The sequence below is a fragment of the Sminthopsis crassicaudata genome, chromosome 4 (assembly GCF_048593235.1).
Source record: "Sminthopsis crassicaudata isolate SCR6 chromosome 4, ASM4859323v1, whole genome shotgun sequence".
Classification (NCBI taxonomy): Eukaryota; Metazoa; Chordata; class Mammalia; order Dasyuromorphia; family Dasyuridae; genus Sminthopsis; species Sminthopsis crassicaudata.
Genome location: NC_133620.1, coordinates 274,339,442 through 274,360,626, shown reverse-complemented (window position 1 = coordinate 274,360,626; position 21,185 = coordinate 274,339,442). Strand labels below are relative to the sequence as shown.

The following is a 21,185-nucleotide window of genomic DNA, read 5'->3' as shown; positions in this document are numbered from 1 at the left end:
TTTATACAAAATAAACATTCCGTAATATTTAGAACAATAAATAATATGCTTATATGATATAATAAGAAATATTCTTAATAAGCAAGAATAAATATAAACAAACATTAACTGAGATCCCCCTTGTTGCAGGCGCCACCTGACCAGCTTCTGATCCCTTCATGTGGGAGGATAAGACAAGGGGACTGAGAGGCAGTTGCGGTCTCTGACCCCTCTCTTCCCTCTGATTTATTTCATTCCCAATTCACAAACATGTGTCAGTACAGGCTGATTGCAATTCCTTCAAGTGTGTTACGATTCACAACCCCTCCCCCCTTAATGGTAAAGTCCCCTTTAACCCTTTACAGGCTTTCAGGGTTCCGCACTCTGGCAGGGTCCTTAACACTCACTGATCAGACAAAACATCAAAAATAAAATAATATAATGGCTAACTGAAACATCTGAACAAAATACAACAGAGAAAAAACTTGTAGCAAAATTCTTAATCACTCATAAAACAACTAATTCTTGCCCTTCCCAGCCTCCCCAGGCAAGTGCGGAAAGACAATCCTTGAGGGGGAGGGCCGTTGGGATGGGGGTGGGAAGGGAGGGAGACGTGGGGGATCCCGGGAGGAATGAGAAAGCCTCTGAAGTCCCAGACGGCTCCTAGTCTCGGGCCTGAGTCACTTAGGGCTGTGGACGCCTGCTTCATTATATTTACTTATCAGTTGCAGGAAATTATGTAAGGCCCCCGAGGGCAAGCATGGGCCTTTTTTGCCTTTGAATTTCTAGCCCGGACAGTTCTGGCCCAGGGCCCAGCCATTCACATTACAGGCATCTAATCAATACTCCTGGAATTGGACGGGATCGAATTTCTGCCTCCAAAGCTTTGAGCTGTCTTGGAAACACCCAGCGACAGAACTAACTTTCCTTTATATGACGCACCTCCCGCCGTCAGATGGCGCTAAAGCGCACCGCTGCCCTCTAGCCCCTCCCTTCATCGACGCAACCGCAGATCGATCCGGGAACGAAGATACTTATTCGTTATTTATGCGCCTGCGTGCCTTTAAGCGAAGGCGGGCTCTTTTACCGGGAATCGGTCTACCTTGTTTGGGTTAGTCCCAGCGACCCGGTAATCTCGCGTGACTAACCTCCTCTCTACGCCTGCGCAGAGCACTCTGAAGCCGAAGGTCGTGCTGGGAAGAAGGGTTGGTTTTGAGTTCGGGGACCGCTACGCCATTTCAGTGTTCGTCCGGTCGCTTCGGCTGATTGCCGAATCGCTCATCCTTCCGCCAAGATGCCTCGGATTATGATTAAAGGGGGCGTATGGAGGAATACGGAGGTGAGTTTCTTCTTCCTGCCACTCTACCTGGCCCCCTGCGGTGGTGTGTGCGCATGCGCCTTGCTGTTAGAGTGGCTATGGGGGCGGGGAGGGGTGGTCAGAAACCTAGAGTGTGTAAAGTTGGAAGGGACCTTAAAGGTCTCTGTCCGTGCGCCTTTCCCCTGCTTCCCTTTGGCCTTTATGATTTGACGCCACCCTGCCTTTCCAGAATTATCTCCTTGTTTCCACGCGGTCTACGAGCCAGTCAAAACTGGACGACTGGGCAGCGGTCCATGAGCATCCTGCTCCCATCCTCCCGCTCTTGGTGTCTTTGCTCCTACTGTTCGTTCTCCTGGGATGTCCTTCTCACCTATCATATAATGTCAAATTTCTCTTTATCCTCTAAGGCCCTCTTTAGGCGACGCCTTCCAGGAAGCTTTTTACACAATCATGGGCTCTCGAGAGTTTGAAGGGGATCTTAGTGCACTCTGTCTCTACGCATGATCTGAAAAAAATTCCCCACCGCGGCATAGGTCATGGATTGTAGCGCGGGAAGGGATTCTGGAGTCATGGAATCCAGCTCTCGGAATTTGGAAATTGAGGCCTGGACTTGAAAAGTCCAATTGGCAGAGATCAAACCCATTGCTTGCCAAGGTACTCATTGTCATTTTAAATGACTAATTTCTAAGGAGTTTTTCCTTATATGAAGCGAAATTTGTCTTCTGCCAAACTCGGCCCTAACAGTAACAGCCAACAAAGTTCGCAGAGTGCTGTATATTTATCTTCACTGCCGCCCTCAGAGGAAGATGATGCTGTTCTTTTCTTTTAATAGATGAAATCGTCTGATTTGCCTGGGGTCACATGGTGGTGTGTCTGAGGCAGGTTTTGAATTTGTCCTCCTGATTCTAAGTGCAGGGTTCTATGTATTGTACCACCTGTACGCTGCTTGTATTTTCACTGACTCTAGTTGATTGTGTTTTCAGACGAATTTAATCCTTCCAAATGACGGCCTTTTAAAATGTTTTGTTATTCTGAACTTGACAGTCACCCAAAAAATGGACATTTCCATGTTCAACAAACAAAAAAGATTATGCATAAAACTGCAAATATTGCTTATAGCTTTTAAAAAAATATGAGAGGCAGCTAAGTGGTAAGCAGTGGTCCTCAAACTTTTTAAATAGAGAGCCTGTTCACTGTCCCTCAGACTGTTGGAGGGCCAGACTATAGTAAAAACAAAACCTCACACTTGTCTCCGCCCCCTCAGCCCATTTGCCATAACCCAGCTGGGGCTGAGAACCCCTGGATAGTGGATAGAGCACCAGCCCTGAGGTCAGGAGCATCTGAGTTCAAATTTGATCTCAGACACTTAACACTTCCTGGCTGTGTGATCCCTGGGCAAGTCACCTCAATTGCCTCAGGGGGATTATATATATATATATACATACACACACACACACACACACACTTATATATCTATATATATCTATATCTATATATCTATATATAAATTCAATTTGTTAGTTTCAAAGTTGTCCTTTTCTATGTTTAGACTCAGAACCTTCTATTTTTTTCTATTTTTATATTCTCCAATGGCTCCTTCTTTCCTTTTTTTCCTTTCTTTATTGCTATTAAACATAGTCAAGCAAAACAGATCTACATGTTGGCTGTGATAGAAAATGCCACTTTCTGCACTTTTTTCTATTATTTCTCTTAAAGTGGCAATAATTCAGTTTCAGCTAGGTTGAGGACCTAAGTTGAAATCTGGAGTTTAATATCTTTGTGACATTGGGGCAGTCAATATTCCTGAGTTTCACTTTTCTCATTTCCAAAAGAAGAGGTTTATGATTATACTGCCTTTAATATCTCCTTATACTATAGCAGATCAGTGTTCCTGTGATGTGTTTGTAGACAGCTTTCCTGTCCTGATGAACTTTCTCTTCTTCAGGCAGATTATTCCTTTTTCTGGTGCCCTAGTTGATAATAGGAGTAAAATAAAACATTTTCAGCTGGGATGATGGAAAGTGTTTCAGCTAAGTCCTGAAAGACAGTAATGATTCTTAAAGCTTTGGGTGTAGGAGGGAGTTTATTCCAGATATGGGGAAATAGCCTGAGCACATGGAGGTGAGTATTCTGAGTGATTCATATTTCTGGAAAATAAAAGTGTAAGAAGAGAGATTAAGGTGAAATATTATTGGGAAAGCATATTGGAGGAAGACTAAGAAATTTGCATTTACAAACAATAGGCAAGGTTTTTTGAGCCAGGAGTGATTAGATCTTTGGAAGGTTGTTTGGGTAGTTTTCTGAAGAATTGTGTAGAGAAGAAACTGTAGGAGCTATTATAGTTCACAGAGGACATGTTGTGAACTTGGCTTATTAAGATAGAATGGTTACATCTTAGTTGAAGCTAAGGTTCAGAACATTTGGATTCATTTAATAGAGTTGGAATTCTGGAATGGAGCCAGTGGGTAGGATAACATAGGAAAGCTGCCTATTCAACAATTCTCCTGTGTTAATTCTATAAAAATTTGCTAGCTGTTGGGGATAATAAAAGAAGTCTAGATTAAAAAAGGATTTTTGTCAGAGAGCTTATAGGCCATCAGAATGTGTGGTAGGGGAAAGTTTAATATACTTTTGAGCAATTTCTGGGATTTATTGGATTCTTTTAAATCTAACTTTTTTTTTGTTCATCATTAGTGCAGAATAGCACTACATAAGGCATGTAGATAAGAAAGCTACCATCAATCAGGAAAACTTGTGTGAAAGTCATATCTGACACGTTTGTCTTGACCCTGTGCAAGTCATTTACTTTTCAGTGTTCTTAAGTTCTTCAGTTAAGTTGTTCTCCAAGACTGTAAGTTGTATAAATTGCAAAGCAAGTGCTGATGTGCATTAGCCATCTTTCATATCCTCCCTCCTTCCTTCTCTACCTCTCTCCCCCCCATCATACAATATTCTGCCCAGAGTACTTTATCTCTGTCAGGAGTTGAATAGCAGGATTCATCATCAATCCTCTGAAATCATGATTGGTTGTTAGGCTGATCAGAGTTCCTAATTCTTTGAGATTTTTTGCCTTTACTATATTGTCACTTTATAAATTGTTTTGGTTTTGTTCACCTTATTCTTCATCATTTTATCTGTCTTCCCAGATTTCTATGAAATGATCCCATTCATCATTTCTTGCAGCACAATATCATGCTATATTCATATTCCAAAGCTGGTTCATTGATACCCCAATTTATGGGTACACCTTCAGATTCCCATTCTTTGTCACTTCAAAAAGAGCTAGAAATATTTTACATGTCTTTAGTTTGTTTTGCCTAGTATTAAGTCTCTCCTCCTTAAATCCACTCTTCCCCCTTAATCTTCCCCTCCCTACTTCTTCTCTTTCCCTGTTAATAAAATAAAATATTTTTTGGTTCGTGTGTGTATGTGTATTCCATCTTTGCATGGAATCAGATGAGAGCAAGGTTCAAGTATCAATTGCTCCCCCCACAAATCCGGGGCTGGGGGCAGAATTTCCTTATTTATTTAAATGTCTGCTTGTACATGATTCTTATGTGGGAGAACTCCCTCTTCCCTCACTCCAAATGTTTCTAGTCTTTTGAGATCATCAAGAAATAACAAATCCACTTCTATATCTTGTCTAATTGGGCTTTCTCAATGACTCCTGCCTAATAGATGATTGGGCTCAGAGGAGAGACAGATCATCTCCAGTTAATAAAGTATAAGCAGTCTATCCTTATCTAGTCCTTTATGGTTGTTCATTTGTGGTTTATCTTTTTATATTTCTCTTAACTCTTTTGTTTGAACTGAAAAATTTCCATGCAGCTCTGGCCTTTTCATCAAGGAAGAGAAGTTACTTTATTTTTATTTTTGTTGTTATAATAATACTTTTTATTTTTCAAAATACATGCAAAGATAGTTTTCAACATTCACCCTTTCAAAATCTTGTGTTCCAAAATTTTTTCCCTCCTTGCTTCCCCCTCCCTAGAAGTAAGTATTCCAATATAAGTTAAACATGTACAATTCTTCTTAGCATATTTCCACATTTATCATGCTGCACAAAAACAACCAGATCAAAAGGGGAAAAGCATAAAAAAAAAACAAAAGCAAGCAAATAACAAAAAAGGTGAAAATACCATGTTGTGATCCATATTCAATCCCCATAGTCCTCTCTCTGGATGTGGATGTCTCTCTCCATCACAAGTCTGTTGGAACTGGCCTGAATCATTTCATTTGTTGAAAAGAGTCCTGTCCATCAGAGTTGATCATCACATAATCTTGTTGCTGTGTACAATGATCTCCTGGTTCTACTCACTTCACTTAGCATCAATTCATATAGGTCTCCCCAGGCCTCTCTGTAATCATCCTGCTGATTATTTCTTATAGAACAGTAATATTCCATAACATTCATATTCCATAACTTATTCAGACATTCTCCAACTGATGGACATCCACTTAGTTTCCAGTTCCTTGCTCCTATAAAAAGGGCTGCCACAAACATTTTTGCAAATGTGGGAGGGAAGATAAGTTATAGGAAAAGAGAAAGGGTAGGAAGGATCCAGGTTAGTTCCTGGACAAAATAGAGAGCCCTTGGAATTTACTAAATAGGGACATGACAAGGTCATAGTACACTTTATTTTAAACATTTAAACATTTTTCACAGTTAAAATACACCAATGCTTTTTTTTTTTTTTTTTTTTTTTAAAATCATCCATGAAGTTACAGGCCCAGGCCCATATTAGAAGTATTAAGCCAGTGTAATAATAATAGCAATAGGTAAACTTTATATAATGGTTTAATGTTTGCCAAGTGGATTATATTTACTCATCTGCGAAGTGAATACTATATTATCCTCACTTTACTGATGAGGAAAATGAAGTGAGGTCAGGTTTCTTGTAATTAATACAGTAAGTGAATGTCAGTGGTAAAATTCAAATCTAAGCCTACTGGATTACATGTCCAACTTTACACTGTGGTATAGTGGGAAAGGACTTGATGGAAGAGTCAGAAGAGTTAATATCACTTCTGCCAGGTATCAGCTAGGTGACTTTGGGAATCCTTTTTTTGACCTTGGTTTCTTCATCAGTGGAATGAGACCATTGAATCACTTAATTTTTTTCATTTCTTTTCCAGTTCCACAATTCCTGATTCTCCATTTTTTTGGGGGGGGGAAGAAGGAATGTTCCCTAACCTTGTTTGGAAAACCATAGAATTGATGCTGTGTTGATTCTTACAAATAATTTTTGTTGTTATATTTTTTTCTTGTTCATTTCCTTAGGATGAAATTCTCAAAGCAGCGGTAATGAAATATGGGAAGAATCAGTGGTCTCGGATTGCTTCCCTGTTGCATAGGAAATCAGCAAAACAGTGCAAGGCCAGATGGTATGTGCAAGTCAGTGAGGGGAAGCTGGAAAAAACTTAATGTGTACTTAGTTTTAATGGGGGACACATGGCAGTTCTTTGAATTTAATTAAGGAAAGAGCTGGAATTAGAATGTTGTGTAAAGATCTGAGAGTCAGGAAAACTGGGTCCTAATCCTGGTCTTCTCATGAACTTGTTTGACTTGGAGCAAGTTAATATACATATTTGGACTTCAGTTTCCCAGCAAGTTGAAATAAGTATAATTGCCTATGTTATAGACCTATGATGGTAAAAGAAATATTTCAAGACTTTGGAAACTTTAAAGCAAAAGTGAAAATAACAAGGAATTTAGGAATAAATTCCCAACTAAAAGCATAGTTTTGACATTGGGAAAATTTCATCTACAATCCCACTAGTGAAAAATATTGCAGTTTCATAGAATATGTTTAAATGTATAAAAATGCATTTTATACCAAAATAACCCATAATATTATCCTAAATACATCTGGAGTGTTTACAAATGGGGAAACCTGACCCTGAGTGGAACCTTATGAGCAGAATGACTTCAACAATGATGGTGGCAGAGGAGAGCAAAACTTACTAGCTCTCAGAGCAGATAGAGAGTTATTAAAGATACTAATATGATAATTAAAAAAAGAGGAAGAAAGTAGCTTCAAAGGGAAGGGAATAAGATAATTTGCAGCATGCTTTTAGGACAAGAAACTTGGGTTCATGAAGAATTAATCTATGTTATTAATTATGGAATAACACCATTTCTTTGTGACAGGTATGAATGGCTGGATCCAAGCATTAAAAAAACAGAATGGTCTAGAGAGGAGGAAGAAAAGCTTTTACATCTGGCCAAATTGATGCCAACCCAGTGGAGGACCATTGCCCCGATCATTGGGCGGACAGCTGCACAATGCTTGGAGCACTATGAATTTCTCCTGTGAGTGAATCTTTGAAAAAAACAACATTTAAATCATACACAGTAAATGTTGAAAAAAAACTTCGGATTACTTCTTTTGTTGATAAATAATTTTAAATCTGAATAACAGTAAAACAAGTTAATTTAGAAGAAAATTCTTTAATGGGTAAAATCAATGTCAATACCCTTATGTTGTTTAGGTTTAAGCCTGCCATCTGCTAACATGAATTAATCAGGAGGGTGAGTGGTCTCAGATTTCAGTTAAATTGAAGAAAAATTAGACAGGAAAAAATAGCATATAAAATAAAGTATGTTTCCTATTAGTCCTTAGATTAATAGGCACAGTTCTTTGAAGTTCTTTAATATTTGTTTTATTAGTTGAACTCCGATTTGATTTTTGTAGTAACATACGCAATATGTTCAAATCTTGAAGTCCTCTCAAGGATATTTCAAAGATTTGCTGAATTTCAGTAGAATAAGGTTTTGAAAGCTATGGTTACTCTTAACATGGAAATATTTTTAAGCAAATGAACAAAAATCAATTTCCCCTCAAAATTTCTTAGGGATAGTAAGATTCTATTTTATTTTTTCATTTATATATTTTCTAATTCTTATTTTAAGAATTACTTAAATTCAAATGGACAACTTGAAATCACAATGGTGTTGAGAGCTCTGTTTAGGGAAGAAGGAAATAGTATATAACAAAATCATTAACTTTGCAGTTAAACCTTAGGCTATGACAGTGTTCTTGGAATATAGTTCCAATCCTTTTTTTCTCCTGCTGTTTAAAAATGTTAGGTTAATGTCTTCATGATTTCTCTTTCTGTGGAAGGGAGATAAATGGTCTTTTAAGTGATTTAAGTAATTTGAAGACTAACATAGCCTTTCCTTGATCCTCTTGAAAGAGGGTGACCTTAACCACAAAAAGATTTTACTTTAAAAACTAATGACTACAGAGAGAGAAAACTGTAGACTACTCTCACTAGTGAATATTAATGCAAAAAATTTAAATAAATTCTTATAAGGGGACTAAAAATATATAAATATATATGTAAATATATTTATATCCAGAAAGTAATTCATCATGAGCAATTTGGATTCAGTAAGGATGCAGGATGGCTTGACATTAGGAAAAAGGAATATAATTCATTCTCAGCAACAAAGATAACAAAAGCCATGTGTTTATTTTAATAGATGCAGAAAGAACTTTTGACAAGATATAACATTCGTCATAAAAACTCTAAAACACATAGTTGTGAAAAGGCATTTTTTAAAATATGAAAAAATATGTATATTTTTTGGATTTCTAAAGTAATAGATAAAGAAACTATTGATGACATGTAGGTTATCTAGATTTTAGCAAAGATTTTATATGTATCTCATAGTAGAGAAGATGGAGAGATATGGGTTAGGTGAACATAAAATTAGATCTAGGATTCAGAACTAGTTGAATGACTGAACTCAAATAATAATTGTTAAATGCTTCATTGCCAACATGGCAAAAGGAGTGAAGTGTTCCTGGGATGTGATCTTCAAATCTACAAATAGCCTAGAGTTGTTGGGGAATAGCTCACACACTTTATGACAAAATCAGATTTCAATGAATCTATTAATTTAAAATTTATTAGAAACAACTGTAAAGTCTTTAACTAGGGTACACAAAAGTCAGCTTCAGAAGTCCAGCATGGTAAAAATATGGTTAAATAGCAATACTGAAAAAGATCTGGACACTTTAGGGAATTGAAGGTTCAATGTGAGTTATCAGAACAATGTGTCTGCCAAAAAAGATTGTGTGACCTTGGCTTCATTAGGAAAGATAATGCTTCCAGGAAATAGAGAGGTGATATATCTACCATACTCTGCCTTTGTTAGACCTTATCTGGAGTATTGTATCCAATTTTGGATACCTAGAGAAGATAAGACTCAGGGTGATGTGGTTGCTGAAAAGGCTTAAATTTGTTCTATTTGGTCACAGAAGTGAGTACTTTCAGCAAAAGTGGCCAAGAGGGCATTTTTAGGCTTGATGTCAACTAAAACTTCCTGCCAGTTAGTACTTTTCAGAAATAGAATGGGCTACTTCCCTTATCTTGGAAGTCTTCAAGTTAGATTGAATGACCAGTTGTCATTTATATTATAGGTTGGATTAGATGACTATTGATAGATTTTTTCCATCATCATATTCTCTGATTCTTAGACTTCATGTTTCTTAAAACAAGGTTCCAGACACTAGCAGGAGTAAAGCAAGTATACTCAGCTTTCTTCACAATTACTCAGTATAATTCTAAAAGGGCTAGCTGTACAGTAAGATAAGAGAACAAAATCAAAGGCATAAAGCATTGCAAACTATCTCTTTGCAGATGACATCATGGTTATATAAAAAACCTCATGTTTTCAGTGAAGAAATTAAGATGACAGTTTCAGTAAGATTTCAGGATGAAAAAATAAATTCACAAACTCAAAGCTTTTCTTTACAGTATTAACAAAAATCAAGAAATAATAATCATATCTAAAAGCTAATACTAACTAATTGCTAACCTAGTGCTTTAAGGTTTACAGAGTGTTTTGCATAATAATTTGTTCAAAATTACTATAAACTACATTATGGAGTGGTAGATAGTGAGATGTCCTTACACTGCAGGAAAATTTGGGTTCAAGTACTTTCTCTTTGCTTGTCCAACCTATATGATTCTTGTCCGTGTTCTTTCAAAGGTTCATTATGGGTGATATACTCAACATGCTGGAGACCTTTCTCATTTTCCTCAGGTTGTCCACCTCTTAATTCTTAATTCTTGCTATGTGACCAACTCATCTTCATCTCCTATCAAATGATATCTTTTTTTTTTTCTTAGTTTATTTTAATACATATTGCTTTATGAATCATGTTGGGAGAGAAAAATCAGAACAAAAGGGGGAAAACTATGGGAGAGGAAAAAAAAAAACAAAAGGAGTGAATGTAGCATTTACATGCAATCTCCATAGTTCTTTTTCTGGATGCCAGTAGCATTTTCTGTCTAAAGTCTATTGGGATTGCTTTGCATTACTGAATTACTGAGAAGAACCAAGTTTTTCATAGTTGATCATCACACATTCTTGCTGTATTGTGTATTGTGTTATTGTGTATTCCTGATTTTGCTTGTTTTGTTCAGCATCAATTCATATAAATCTTTCCAGACCTTTCTAAAATTAGCTTGTTTATTTTTTATAGAGTAATAATATTCCATTATCTTCATATACCGCATCTATGATGTCTTTTTTTCTTCAGAGTTCCTTATTAGTTATATTGATATATTATATATATACAACACTCACCATGTGCCTTTCTATTGCCTTCTGTGATTTTTTTTAGTTCTCATTTTTAGAGTTCCAAATGCAGTTGCAATTTGTCCTGCAATTATATAGCAACACCAGTTGAATATTAATAATTGAAAAAATTGGCCTTTGCTTTCATGGAACTCCTGGGTCAGTAAAAGAGCTCTGCAATTTTTTGAAAGTAATCCTGCTTGTTCTCTTTACTTGTTTAACTCTGGGCCTAACTAATTCATTTGTCTTTCTGTTCAAGATATACATACCATTGGACCATTTCTCCAGTATACTTTTTCAGTTGTTTGTTGAAATTCTGGCAGTTGGTCTGTTCTTTGTGGATGCTTGGGGCAATTTTCATTGAGAGATTATAATTCTCTTCTGGGAGGCCCTAATCAGTGTTATTTGCAAATAGGAGCATCTGTAGGACCTGACCACATCCACAGGTAACCCCTTTTTGACAAGGACTATATGCTGAATCTCCATTATCACAGTGGTGAATACCTTTGGAGAACAAATGTGTCCGTTTTATAAAATTGAGGGTTATCAAATAGTAATTTCTATTATACTTAAAAAATTAGAATTTTTTTGACATAAAGATAGGGGACATGTAAAAGAATCAGTAAGGTAGCATTTTGTCTTACTGATTCAGAAAACATTTTCATAATCAACAAGCACTAAACACAGTGAAATCATATATTCTTTACATCTTTCAGTTAATTGTGAAATGATCATATATGATCTACTGTTTAAGATAGCTCACAAAAGCCTGCTTATTTCCTCATCAAGGATGTCCTTGATTCATATGTAGACGATTCTCGAAGATTTTATATAGATGAGGGGAATTGGCATATAGATTTATAATTGTTGGTATTCTCTTAATTACTTTTTTTTTTTGGTATAAGGTCTGAAGTTTTTTTCCATGCTTTTTACATATTCTCCTCACTCAGATACTTGGTATATTAGTCCCTTGATTTACTCTCCCTCCTGCACAGACAGCTCTTTCCTTCTTTCTCTCCATTTCCCCCCTTTTTTTCTCTTACACACACATACATGTTTGTTATTTTCTTATCTTTGTTCTTTTAGAGCTACTAATCCTTGAGGGAGAAAGAACACTTTGTTAAAATAGCTTTTGTAATTCTTTTCCATTTTTCTAATGTTTCTGTTCTCTTCCTACTTTAATCCTTGAATGACTTTGGGATAATTTGGCTTATTTAAATATCTTGCCAAGCTTTGAAATGGTTTTACTTTCCACTTCTTTATGAGATGATTCTCTTCATAATTGTTCATCATTCTTTTTTTTTGTAAATTTTTGCCTATTTATATTCTTTTTTTATTTAGCTTTTTTTTCAAAATTCTGCAGTTTTCAACATTGACTCTTGCAAAAGCTTGTGTTTCAAATTTTTTCTCCCTTCCTTCCTTCCACTCTCCCTTAGACAGCAAGTAATTTGATATATGTATATCATGTGCAATTCTTCTGTACATATTAACACATTTATCATGCTGCACAAGAAAAATCAGATCAAAAGGGGAGAAAAATGAGAAAGAAAACAAATAAACAAGCAAAGAACAACCAAAAAAAGTGAAAATACTATGTGGTGATTCATATTCAGTCCCCATAATCCTCTCTGGATGCGAATGGCTCTTTCCATCACAAGTCTATTGGAATTGGCCTGAATCACCTCATTGTTATAAAGAGCCACATCCATCAGAGTTGATAGTCGCATAATCATGTTGTTGCTCTGTACAATATTCTCTTGGTTCTTCTCACTTCAGTTCACATCAGTTCATGTAAGTCTCTCCAGACCTTTCTGAAATCATCCTGCTGGTCATTTCTTAATAACTTATTCAGCCATTCTCCAACTGATAGGCATCCACTCATTTTCTAGTTCATTGCCACCACAAAAAGGGCTGCTACAAACATTTTTGTACATGTGGGTCCTTTTTCCTTTTTTTATGGCCTAAGAAGGCCCAGTAGAGACATTGCTAGATCAAAGGGTATGCAGAGTTTGATAGCCCTTTGGGCATTGTTTCATATTGCTCTTCAGAATGGTTGGATCAATTTACAACTCCACCAACAATGTATTAGTGTCCCAGTTTTCCCATATCCCCTCCAACATATATCATTATCTTTGCCTGTCATTTTAGCCAATCTGAGAGGTGTGTAGTGGTATCTCAGAGTTGTCTTAGTTTGCATTTCTCTGATCAGTAGTGATTTAGAGCATTTTTTTTTTCATAAGACTAGAAATAGTTTCAATTTTTTTATCTGAAAATTGTCTGTTCATATCCTTTGATCATTTATCAATTGGAGAGTGGCTTGTATTCTTATAAATTTGAGTCAGTTCTCTCTGTAGTTTAAAAATGAGCCCTTTATCAGAGCCCTCGAGTGTAAATTTTTTCCCTCAGTTTTCTGCTTCCCTTGTAATCTTGTTTGTATTGGTTTTGTTTGTACAAAAACTTTTTAATATAATAGAGTTATCCATTTTGCATTTCATAATATCCTCTAGGGTTTTTTTTCCCCCCTACAAATTCCTTCCTTCTCCACAGATCTGAGAGATAGACTATCTTTTGTTCTATTTTGCTTATAGTATCATTCTCTGTCTAAATCATGAACTTATTTTGACCTTATCTTGGTATAAGTTAGGTGTGGGTCAATGTCTATAGTTTCTGCCATACTAATTTACAATTTTACCAGCAAATTTTGTCAAATAGTAAGTTCTTATCCCAGAAGCTGGGGTCTTTGGGTTTGTCAAACACTAGATTACTATAATCATTGACCATTGTGTCTTGTGAACCTTACCTATTCTACTGATTGACTACTCTATTTCTTAGCCAGTACCAAATGGTTTTGATGACTGCTGCTTTATAATATAGTTTTAGGTCTTATACAGCTTGCCTATTTGTATTTGTAGCACTATTACCTTTGGCAGCCATCTTTTTATTTGTCAAATAAGACTGAGGTTTCCTAAGATCGTTTTTTATCTTTTTGTTATGACAATTAATTTGCATTGGTTGAACTTCTTTCAAATAGATTTGGTTTCTGTATAATTTCTGTTGTTTATTTCCTGTTTTTCATTTTAAATAATTTGTTTAAATAGTTTTAGCATTAAGTTATTTTCAGTCAATACAACTTTTTTCCATTAATTTTCTTGATTTTTTTTCTTTTAAACTCATCTTGATCTTAACTGCTAAATTTATGGTTTGACTAGTAAGATAGATGATTCAGGTATGATGGGAATTGATTCATATCAACAGCACTTCTTTTTCTGTGAATATATAATTTATTTTTGCCTTTTATGGTGTTATTTGGTACTCACCAGATTCAGTGTCTATTGATTCATTTTTTTGAAGAGTATATTTTTAATATAAAGGTGTGAGACTTTTCTGTAAATTTTCAGTCGTTGGTGTCTCTCATTCCTCTTCTTGAATCATGCTTTCCTCTGTATCTAGTCCATCCTCACCTTCTCTCACGTTTACATTTAAGTTACCAATTTGTCTGAACATATGTTAATTTGATTCAGAGACTCTTATCCCATTCTTAGTAGAATTTGTTTACCACTAAATCGCAGCAACCAATGTTAGTGCATAGGCTGCAATAATTTTTATGGTAATCTTTCTGCAAATGCTTGTTAGTTTTACAATAATTGGTGACCAAATATGCTGTGAAATAATGTTTCTTGTTGCCTATGGGTATATGATAAAAGTTATTCTGCCAGTTTCTTTCTTCAACATCCATTATTTAGCTGCAAATTCCTTTTACTCATTTAATTTATAGCAGGAATCTCAAGATTGATATGATTCAGCTCCTCTAGGAATATGTTTGTTGGTGTGGTCATTGAACAAGGATCTCACATTTAAAATATCAATAGTCAAGGTTTAATAATGATCTGAAAATTGTGAAATTCTTAGTACCTTCTCTGCTTCATTTCCTGCCCCTCTGCCAGCATGCCTGCAGGAATGGAAGGGGCATGCCCAGGACTGAGGGCTGTTTGAATAAATAACACCTGCAAGACATTTTTTGATAAAAAGAAAGGGATACTACTAGTTCATGGGACTGCAATATAAAAGCTCATACCATGAAAATGTTAAGAGGAGAATGAGATCAGGGACCATTCACAACTCTGGGAGAAGAGATTTTCATCTAAAGGGAGATAGAACATAAAAAATAAACTAGAAAATTTTGACTTCATAAGTTTTTAATTAGAGGAGAAACAGCAGTGTAGAGAATACTTATTTTTTTTTATAGACAAAAGTCTGATAAGCAATGTAATACGAGGATTTGACATTTCTGGAGTAAATGTAGCAGTGATGGTAAAGGAGACAAAATAAATGTCACAGTTTTTAAATTAAATATTAATTGTGAAGTAAAATGTTTGGTGTATTAATTTTTTTTCTCCCAGCTTTTATTTAGTAAAAGCAGGAAGAAATTAGTGAAGAGAGATGGCTTCTTTTTTTTTTCTTTAAGAACTTTTAATTTTGGCTTATTTAATAAATAGAATCCTAAAGCTGTGGGAAGTGTAAATTTCTAAGAATAAGTAATTGAAAGATGTAGGTATAAGGATAAGATTAGACCTCGGCCCTCAGTTTCCCTCCACGTCCATGGAGTAATTACAGTAAGTGAACTATTATTCACTCCTGTTTTGCAGCTGCTGAATAACCCTGGGAACAAATATAGCTTAAACAATACCATCCTGAGTTGGTTCTGGCCAAATCAACCAAGGATGCATTATCTATATATTGGAACTAGCCACTCCAGGAGTAAAGCTTCACTCTTGAAAGACTCTGGCAGGACTGGCCTCCCTTATGGATTCGTTCAAAAAAGTGAACTCAGTATTGGTGGCATTTAGTCACCTTTGTTCCCTGGGCTATTTAAGTCAGTACCTAAATTGGAATCTCATCCATGGAGAGGATGCTCTGCTTGGGACCCTCCTGGTTGGGATTTGCAGGGTTGTGATCCGAGATTCACCAGCTGGAGGTCTGCAATGTTGGTGCTTCCCCAAATTGGTGAGGTACTCTTTCTTCTCTCCCCCTCTAGTCTATGTATCTCTTTGTATTGTATAGTGATATTAATCATAGGATGCATTAAGTGTGTTTTGTTGTAAGAATTGCACTGTCAATTCTTGTTTTCCTTTTTTATATCATTGTTATTAAACAATTTCATACAACCTGGTATCTTAAGTCCTGTTGTGGGAGCAAGCCATTCTATAGGAGCAAATTCATAAATCCTAATTTATATAATTCCTTCTTTCCAGGGATAAAGCTGCCCAAAGAGACAATGAAGAGGAGACAGCAGATGATCCACGAAAACTTAAACCTGGAGAGATTGATCCAAATCCAGAAACAAAACCAGCCAGGCCTGATCCAATTGATATGGATGAGGGCAAGTGTTTTCCCATGATGAAATTGTTTTAACTTTACATTGCTGAGACTTTTTTTTTTTTTTTTTTTTTTTTTTACCTCTCTAGAGTTTCTTCTTAATTTGGAAACCTATTGGCAATTATTCTTTCTCTTTAATACTTTCTCTTTTATTTAATGGTTTCCATTTTTTGTTTCCTTTCACAAATTAATTGCTCTTTTAACCAGTGACTCTTTTATCTAATTATCTTCAAAGGAACAATAGTTATTGTGGAGAAGAGGTTAAGATGGGAAGTCAGGACATCGGAATCTTGTTCCTAATTCTACTGTAGGTGATTTAGGTTATCTTGAGAGGAAGTTTAATGTCTCTTAGCCCTAGCTTGCAAATGCATTTGACATTTGAGAATAGCTCATTTATCCTAGGGTTGTGAGGATTAGATGGGATAATATTTGTAAAGCACTTAGTACAATGTTTGACACATAGTAGGTGCTATATAAATTCTAGCTATTATTATTACCTCACAGGATTATTGTGAGGGCCAATGAGATGATAGATAAGAGAATACTTTGAAAAAGTTAAAAATGCTATACATATGCACTAAATTCTACACAAACATATAAATCTTCAAAATGACTCCTAATAGTCATTCATATTAGTAATGGTATTTTATAGTGAGGGCAAATCTATAAAAGGAGATAATACTAAAAGGAAATTTACTTGAGGGGAAAAGATATTTGAAATATGAATAATTTCCCCCTCTAGTATGTGCTTGATTTTACTAATGATACTGAGTTATGATAGAACTGAAAAGATTCTTTTTTTTTTTTTTATCTCTACATGAATATTGGGTGTTAAATTTAAATTTTTTTTTTTTTCTTAAGTGTATTTAAAAAGGGTCAATGTGAAAGTCCATTAAGTTTTATGCAAGAGGAAAGAATAATTTGTACTATTTGGGTTCCTAGTATTTTCCTTTTTCTGAGGGAGAGGATTTTTTAAGGATTAAGGATTTTTTTCTCCCCCACAGATGAACTTGAAATGCTCTCAGAAGCTAGAGCCCGTTTGGCAAATACCCAGGGAAAAAAGGCCAAGAGAAAAGCAAGAGAGAAACAACTGGAAGAAGCAAGGTCTCTCTTTTTTTTTTTTTCTACTGAGAGTCATTTGTTAACCAAAATAGTCACAAACCCATTGAAAATATTGTCCTTTTTTTTTTTTTTTTTTTTTTTTACTATTTCTTGAATATTAAAGAATTGTTCATCTTTTCTTACTGTTAGCCCTTAATTTCATTGTCCTAATACTTTGAAGGTATCCTACTTTTTTCCTATTGAATAAGCAGTATAATTACAGAAATAATGAGTTTTTGAAGTCATAGCAGAAATAATATTTTTTATTGCTTGGAATTTACTTTTTGCTAGTTATTTATACGGTATGCTAACACTTTCAAAAAGAGGATGACAGTTTTGTGACTCATACTTTTATGACTAGAAGATACCCTATGTTTTGACATGGCTGCTAATTATGAGGCACTACTGACATATCAGAAACTCTTCTGATTAACAAGAGAGTCTTCTCTAACTAAATGTTAAGATTTTTCCTTTAATTTTATGGAAATGATTTCCTATTTAATTCTAGAAGGAAAATTTGCTCTTCCTATTTTTTAACTTTTTGGAAATGCCTTTCCTTTTTAATGCTAGAAGGAAAATTTGTTCTTATCATTTTCTGATTCCTCAGGCGCCTTGCTGCCCTCCAAAAGAGAAGAGAACTTCGAGCAGCTGGCATAGAAATTCAGAAGAAAAGGAAAAAGAAAAGAGGAGTAGATTATAATGCAGAAATTCCATTTGAAAAAAAGCCTGCTCCAGGTTTTTATGATACATCTGAAGAAAATTATCAGGCACTTGATGCTGACTTTAAGAAATTACGACAACAAGATCTTGATGGAGAGTTAAGATCGTGAGTAGCCTTTTTATTTTTTAAAAAAATTTTCATTATAAAGTGGTACTGCTACAAAAGACATTCAGATAAAAGGAGTAAAACCTTATATAAAACTTAACCATTTAACAGAGTAGAACCAAATGAACTAAGTGACAAAAAAGCATCTTTCCAAGTTGAATCAATCATATTTGGAATCATATGTAACATTTCATATCTATAATTAACATACCTCTATTTTCTTTTAAAAATGATTATCTTTTGTTATCATATTGCCTTCATTTACAAACATCTCTTACCCCCAATCCACGCAATTGGTCTTTATAACAAAGAATTAAAGAAAGAGGAATATAGAATCAGCTCAGCAAAACTAATCAATATTTCATCTGAGCCAAACTGCATAGACATTATTCTATACCCCTTTCTCCTACCTCTGCAGAGAGAGAGTGACATACATTCACTTTTCTGCTTTGTTCACTATAATTGTACAACATTCAGTTTTATTTTTTTGTTCTATTTACGTTGTTGTATATAATGATGTATGTTGTTTTTCTGGTTCTGCTCACTTTACAAAGTCTTCCCATTATAGTCATCATCGCTTATGCTACAACAGTATTCCAAACCATTCCCCAATTTGTAGTTACTCTCTTTATTTCCATTATTTTAGCACAAAAAATGTTGCTCTTAATATGTTAATGTTTATGGATCTTTTCTTTTTCTTTCTTTCTTTTTTTTTTTTTTTTTTTTTTTACCATTGACTACTTTAAGATATATACCTAGCACTGGGATCACTGTGGAAGGACTTGGACATTTTATTAACCTTATTTCTGTTTTCCAAATTGCTTTCTAGAATGTTTGTACCAATTTATAGTTATATCAGTAATACATGTGTGAGAATTGAAGGTTGAGAGATCCCCTTAACAGAAATGGGATCCCTTTTGGCCAATGGCAGGTTTTGTGAAAGAATTTGAGAGCCCTAATGAATACAAGGTGGAGGTTTGTGGCAAAAATGTGTATATTTATGCTAAGAAAACAGCTTTCTTAGAGGGTCAAACTCCTGATTAAGAATTAACAGAGATTGATTGATAGGCCTTTGGTTTGTCCTGGCCCTTAGCTGCAACTAATCTTCAACTCAATATAGGAGTTGACCATTCTCCAAGCCAAGATTTCCAATTGAAATCTGGGAGTTTCCATAGGAGGGTGGGTCCCTCTCAGAGGCCAGGAGGGTTTGAGATTTCCAGATCACCCTTTCCCCAAAGATTCCTTTCCGACCCTTCCCCCCTCCAAAGATTAAAGGGGACACAGTTTACATCAGTGCCCCACACTCCCCACGATTAAAGGAGACACAATTTACACATCACATGATTGTGCCTCTTTCCACAGTCCTAGCAGCACTGACTATTTTTAATCTTTTGTTGTTTTTGTCAATTTGCTAAGTGTGAGGTGAAATCTCGTGTTTATTTCAGTGTGTAGTTCAGCAGGTACTTAATATGATAAGTGTTGGTGATATAAAGGCAAAAATATGTTCCTGACCTCAAGGGGCTCACTGTCTATTGGGAGAGATAATATGAAAATACTATGTATATTCAAAATATGTAGTGTAAATGGAAAATAATTTTAGAAAGTATTCTTTCGTCATGGGATAATTTCACAGAAATAGGCGTCTTGAAGAAAGTAGGATTTGAACCAAACCTTGAAGAAAGTCAAGGAAGTCAGGAGATAGTAGTTAGGAAGAAAAGTATTCTTTGCCTGGGAGATAGCCAATGAAAAGACTTTTGGGAGATAGAGTATCTTTTCTGAGGAACAAGAAGTATTGCCATGTTATGAATGGTATTAATTGAGTATTTTATTTATAATCATGGAGATAATAGGGAGCTACTGGAGTTTAAGTTAGGGGTGACGGTCAGATCTATGCTTTAGGGAAATTATTTTTGACAATTGAATAGAAAATAGATTGAAGATGGGAGAGACTTGAGGCAAGAAGACCCAACCAGAAGGCTCTTATAATAGTTTTAAATTCTCATTGTAAGTTATTTGAATCAGTCTTTGATGTGATTGTTAATAATTTTCTTTATTTCATTCTTCATTCATATATAACTACTTATCAATTGGGGAGTGGCTCTTATTATTCTTTGTTTTTATTATACAGAAATATATGTGGGTCTGTGCATATCTGTACTGTTTGTCTTGAATGTTAGACCTTCCTCAGAGCTATTTGATTCAAAAATTTTTTTCCTTTTCAAGTTTTTTTGACAGTTTTCTTTACATGTTAGTTCTAATTTTGTTCCTGCAAAATTATTTCCATTTCCTATAATTGGAGTTGTCTCTCTCTTTCTGTGATCTCCTCTATTATTAGCTGGGGCAGCTAAGTGGGTCAGTACAGAACACTGGGCCTAGAGTAAGAAAGACTTCATTTTTTTTTGAGTTCAAAACTGGCCTCATACACTTATTATTTGTATGACACTGGGCAAGTTTTCCTCAGTTTTCTCCTCTGTCAAATGAGCTGGAGAGGGAAATGACAAACCACTCCAGGATCTCTGCCAAGAAGTCTCCATGAGGTCAGGAAGATTAGAATTTGATTGAGACAGTTGAGCAATAGCATATTCCTAGCTTCCTGATCTTTAAAATGTTATTTTTTAATTCTAGCTCAAGTTCTTTGGTATTGTGAATTTCTTGATGGTGTTTAATTCTTGCTAAAATGACACATTTAAAGAAATCAAGACAGACAGTGTTGTATATTGGCTAGAAAATTGGCCTTGGGAGTCAAGAAGACCTAGATTCAAGTCCTACTTCTGACATTTGCTGTCCCTATGACTGGTGAAATCACTTCTCTTTTTCAAGTCCTGGCAACTCTAATTCCATATGTTGCAGAATAGTTGTTGACAATGCATTGATAAGTGGAGTTTCCTCCTCAGGAGTTGCCCTCACCAATTTAATTGTATCTCTAAACCTTCCTCCTTTCTAAGAAAAATCCATTTGAGAGTATATTATAGGGATGTTACTGACTTGTGGCA

At 35.4% G+C, this 21,185-nt stretch overlaps 2 protein-coding genes across 2 annotated transcripts in view; one reads left to right on the top strand and one right to left on the bottom strand.

The window, feature by feature from the left end:
• The window catches only part of AARS2 (alanyl-tRNA synthetase 2, mitochondrial), an 80,816-nt gene extending 79,447 nt beyond the window's left edge, over positions 1-1,369 (bottom strand). The window contains exon 1 of the mRNA XM_074310769.1: positions 1,128-1,369. The gene's annotated coding sequence lies outside the window, so the exon portion shown is untranslated. The remainder of the gene's footprint in view (positions 1-1,127) is intronic.
• CDC5L (cell division cycle 5 like) overlaps positions 1,180-21,185 on the top strand; it is a 45,348-nt gene continuing 25,342 nt past the window's right edge. The window contains exons 1-6 of the mRNA XM_074310770.1: positions 1,180-1,318; positions 6,579-6,682; positions 7,449-7,610; positions 16,142-16,269; positions 17,270-17,369; positions 17,974-18,192. Of these exons, the coding sequence (XP_074166871.1) occupies positions 1,274-1,318; positions 6,579-6,682; positions 7,449-7,610; positions 16,142-16,269; positions 17,270-17,369; positions 17,974-18,192 (758 nt within the window). The 5' untranslated portion in view covers positions 1,180-1,273. The remainder of the gene's footprint in view (positions 1,319-6,578; positions 6,683-7,448; positions 7,611-16,141; positions 16,270-17,269; positions 17,370-17,973; positions 18,193-21,185) is intronic.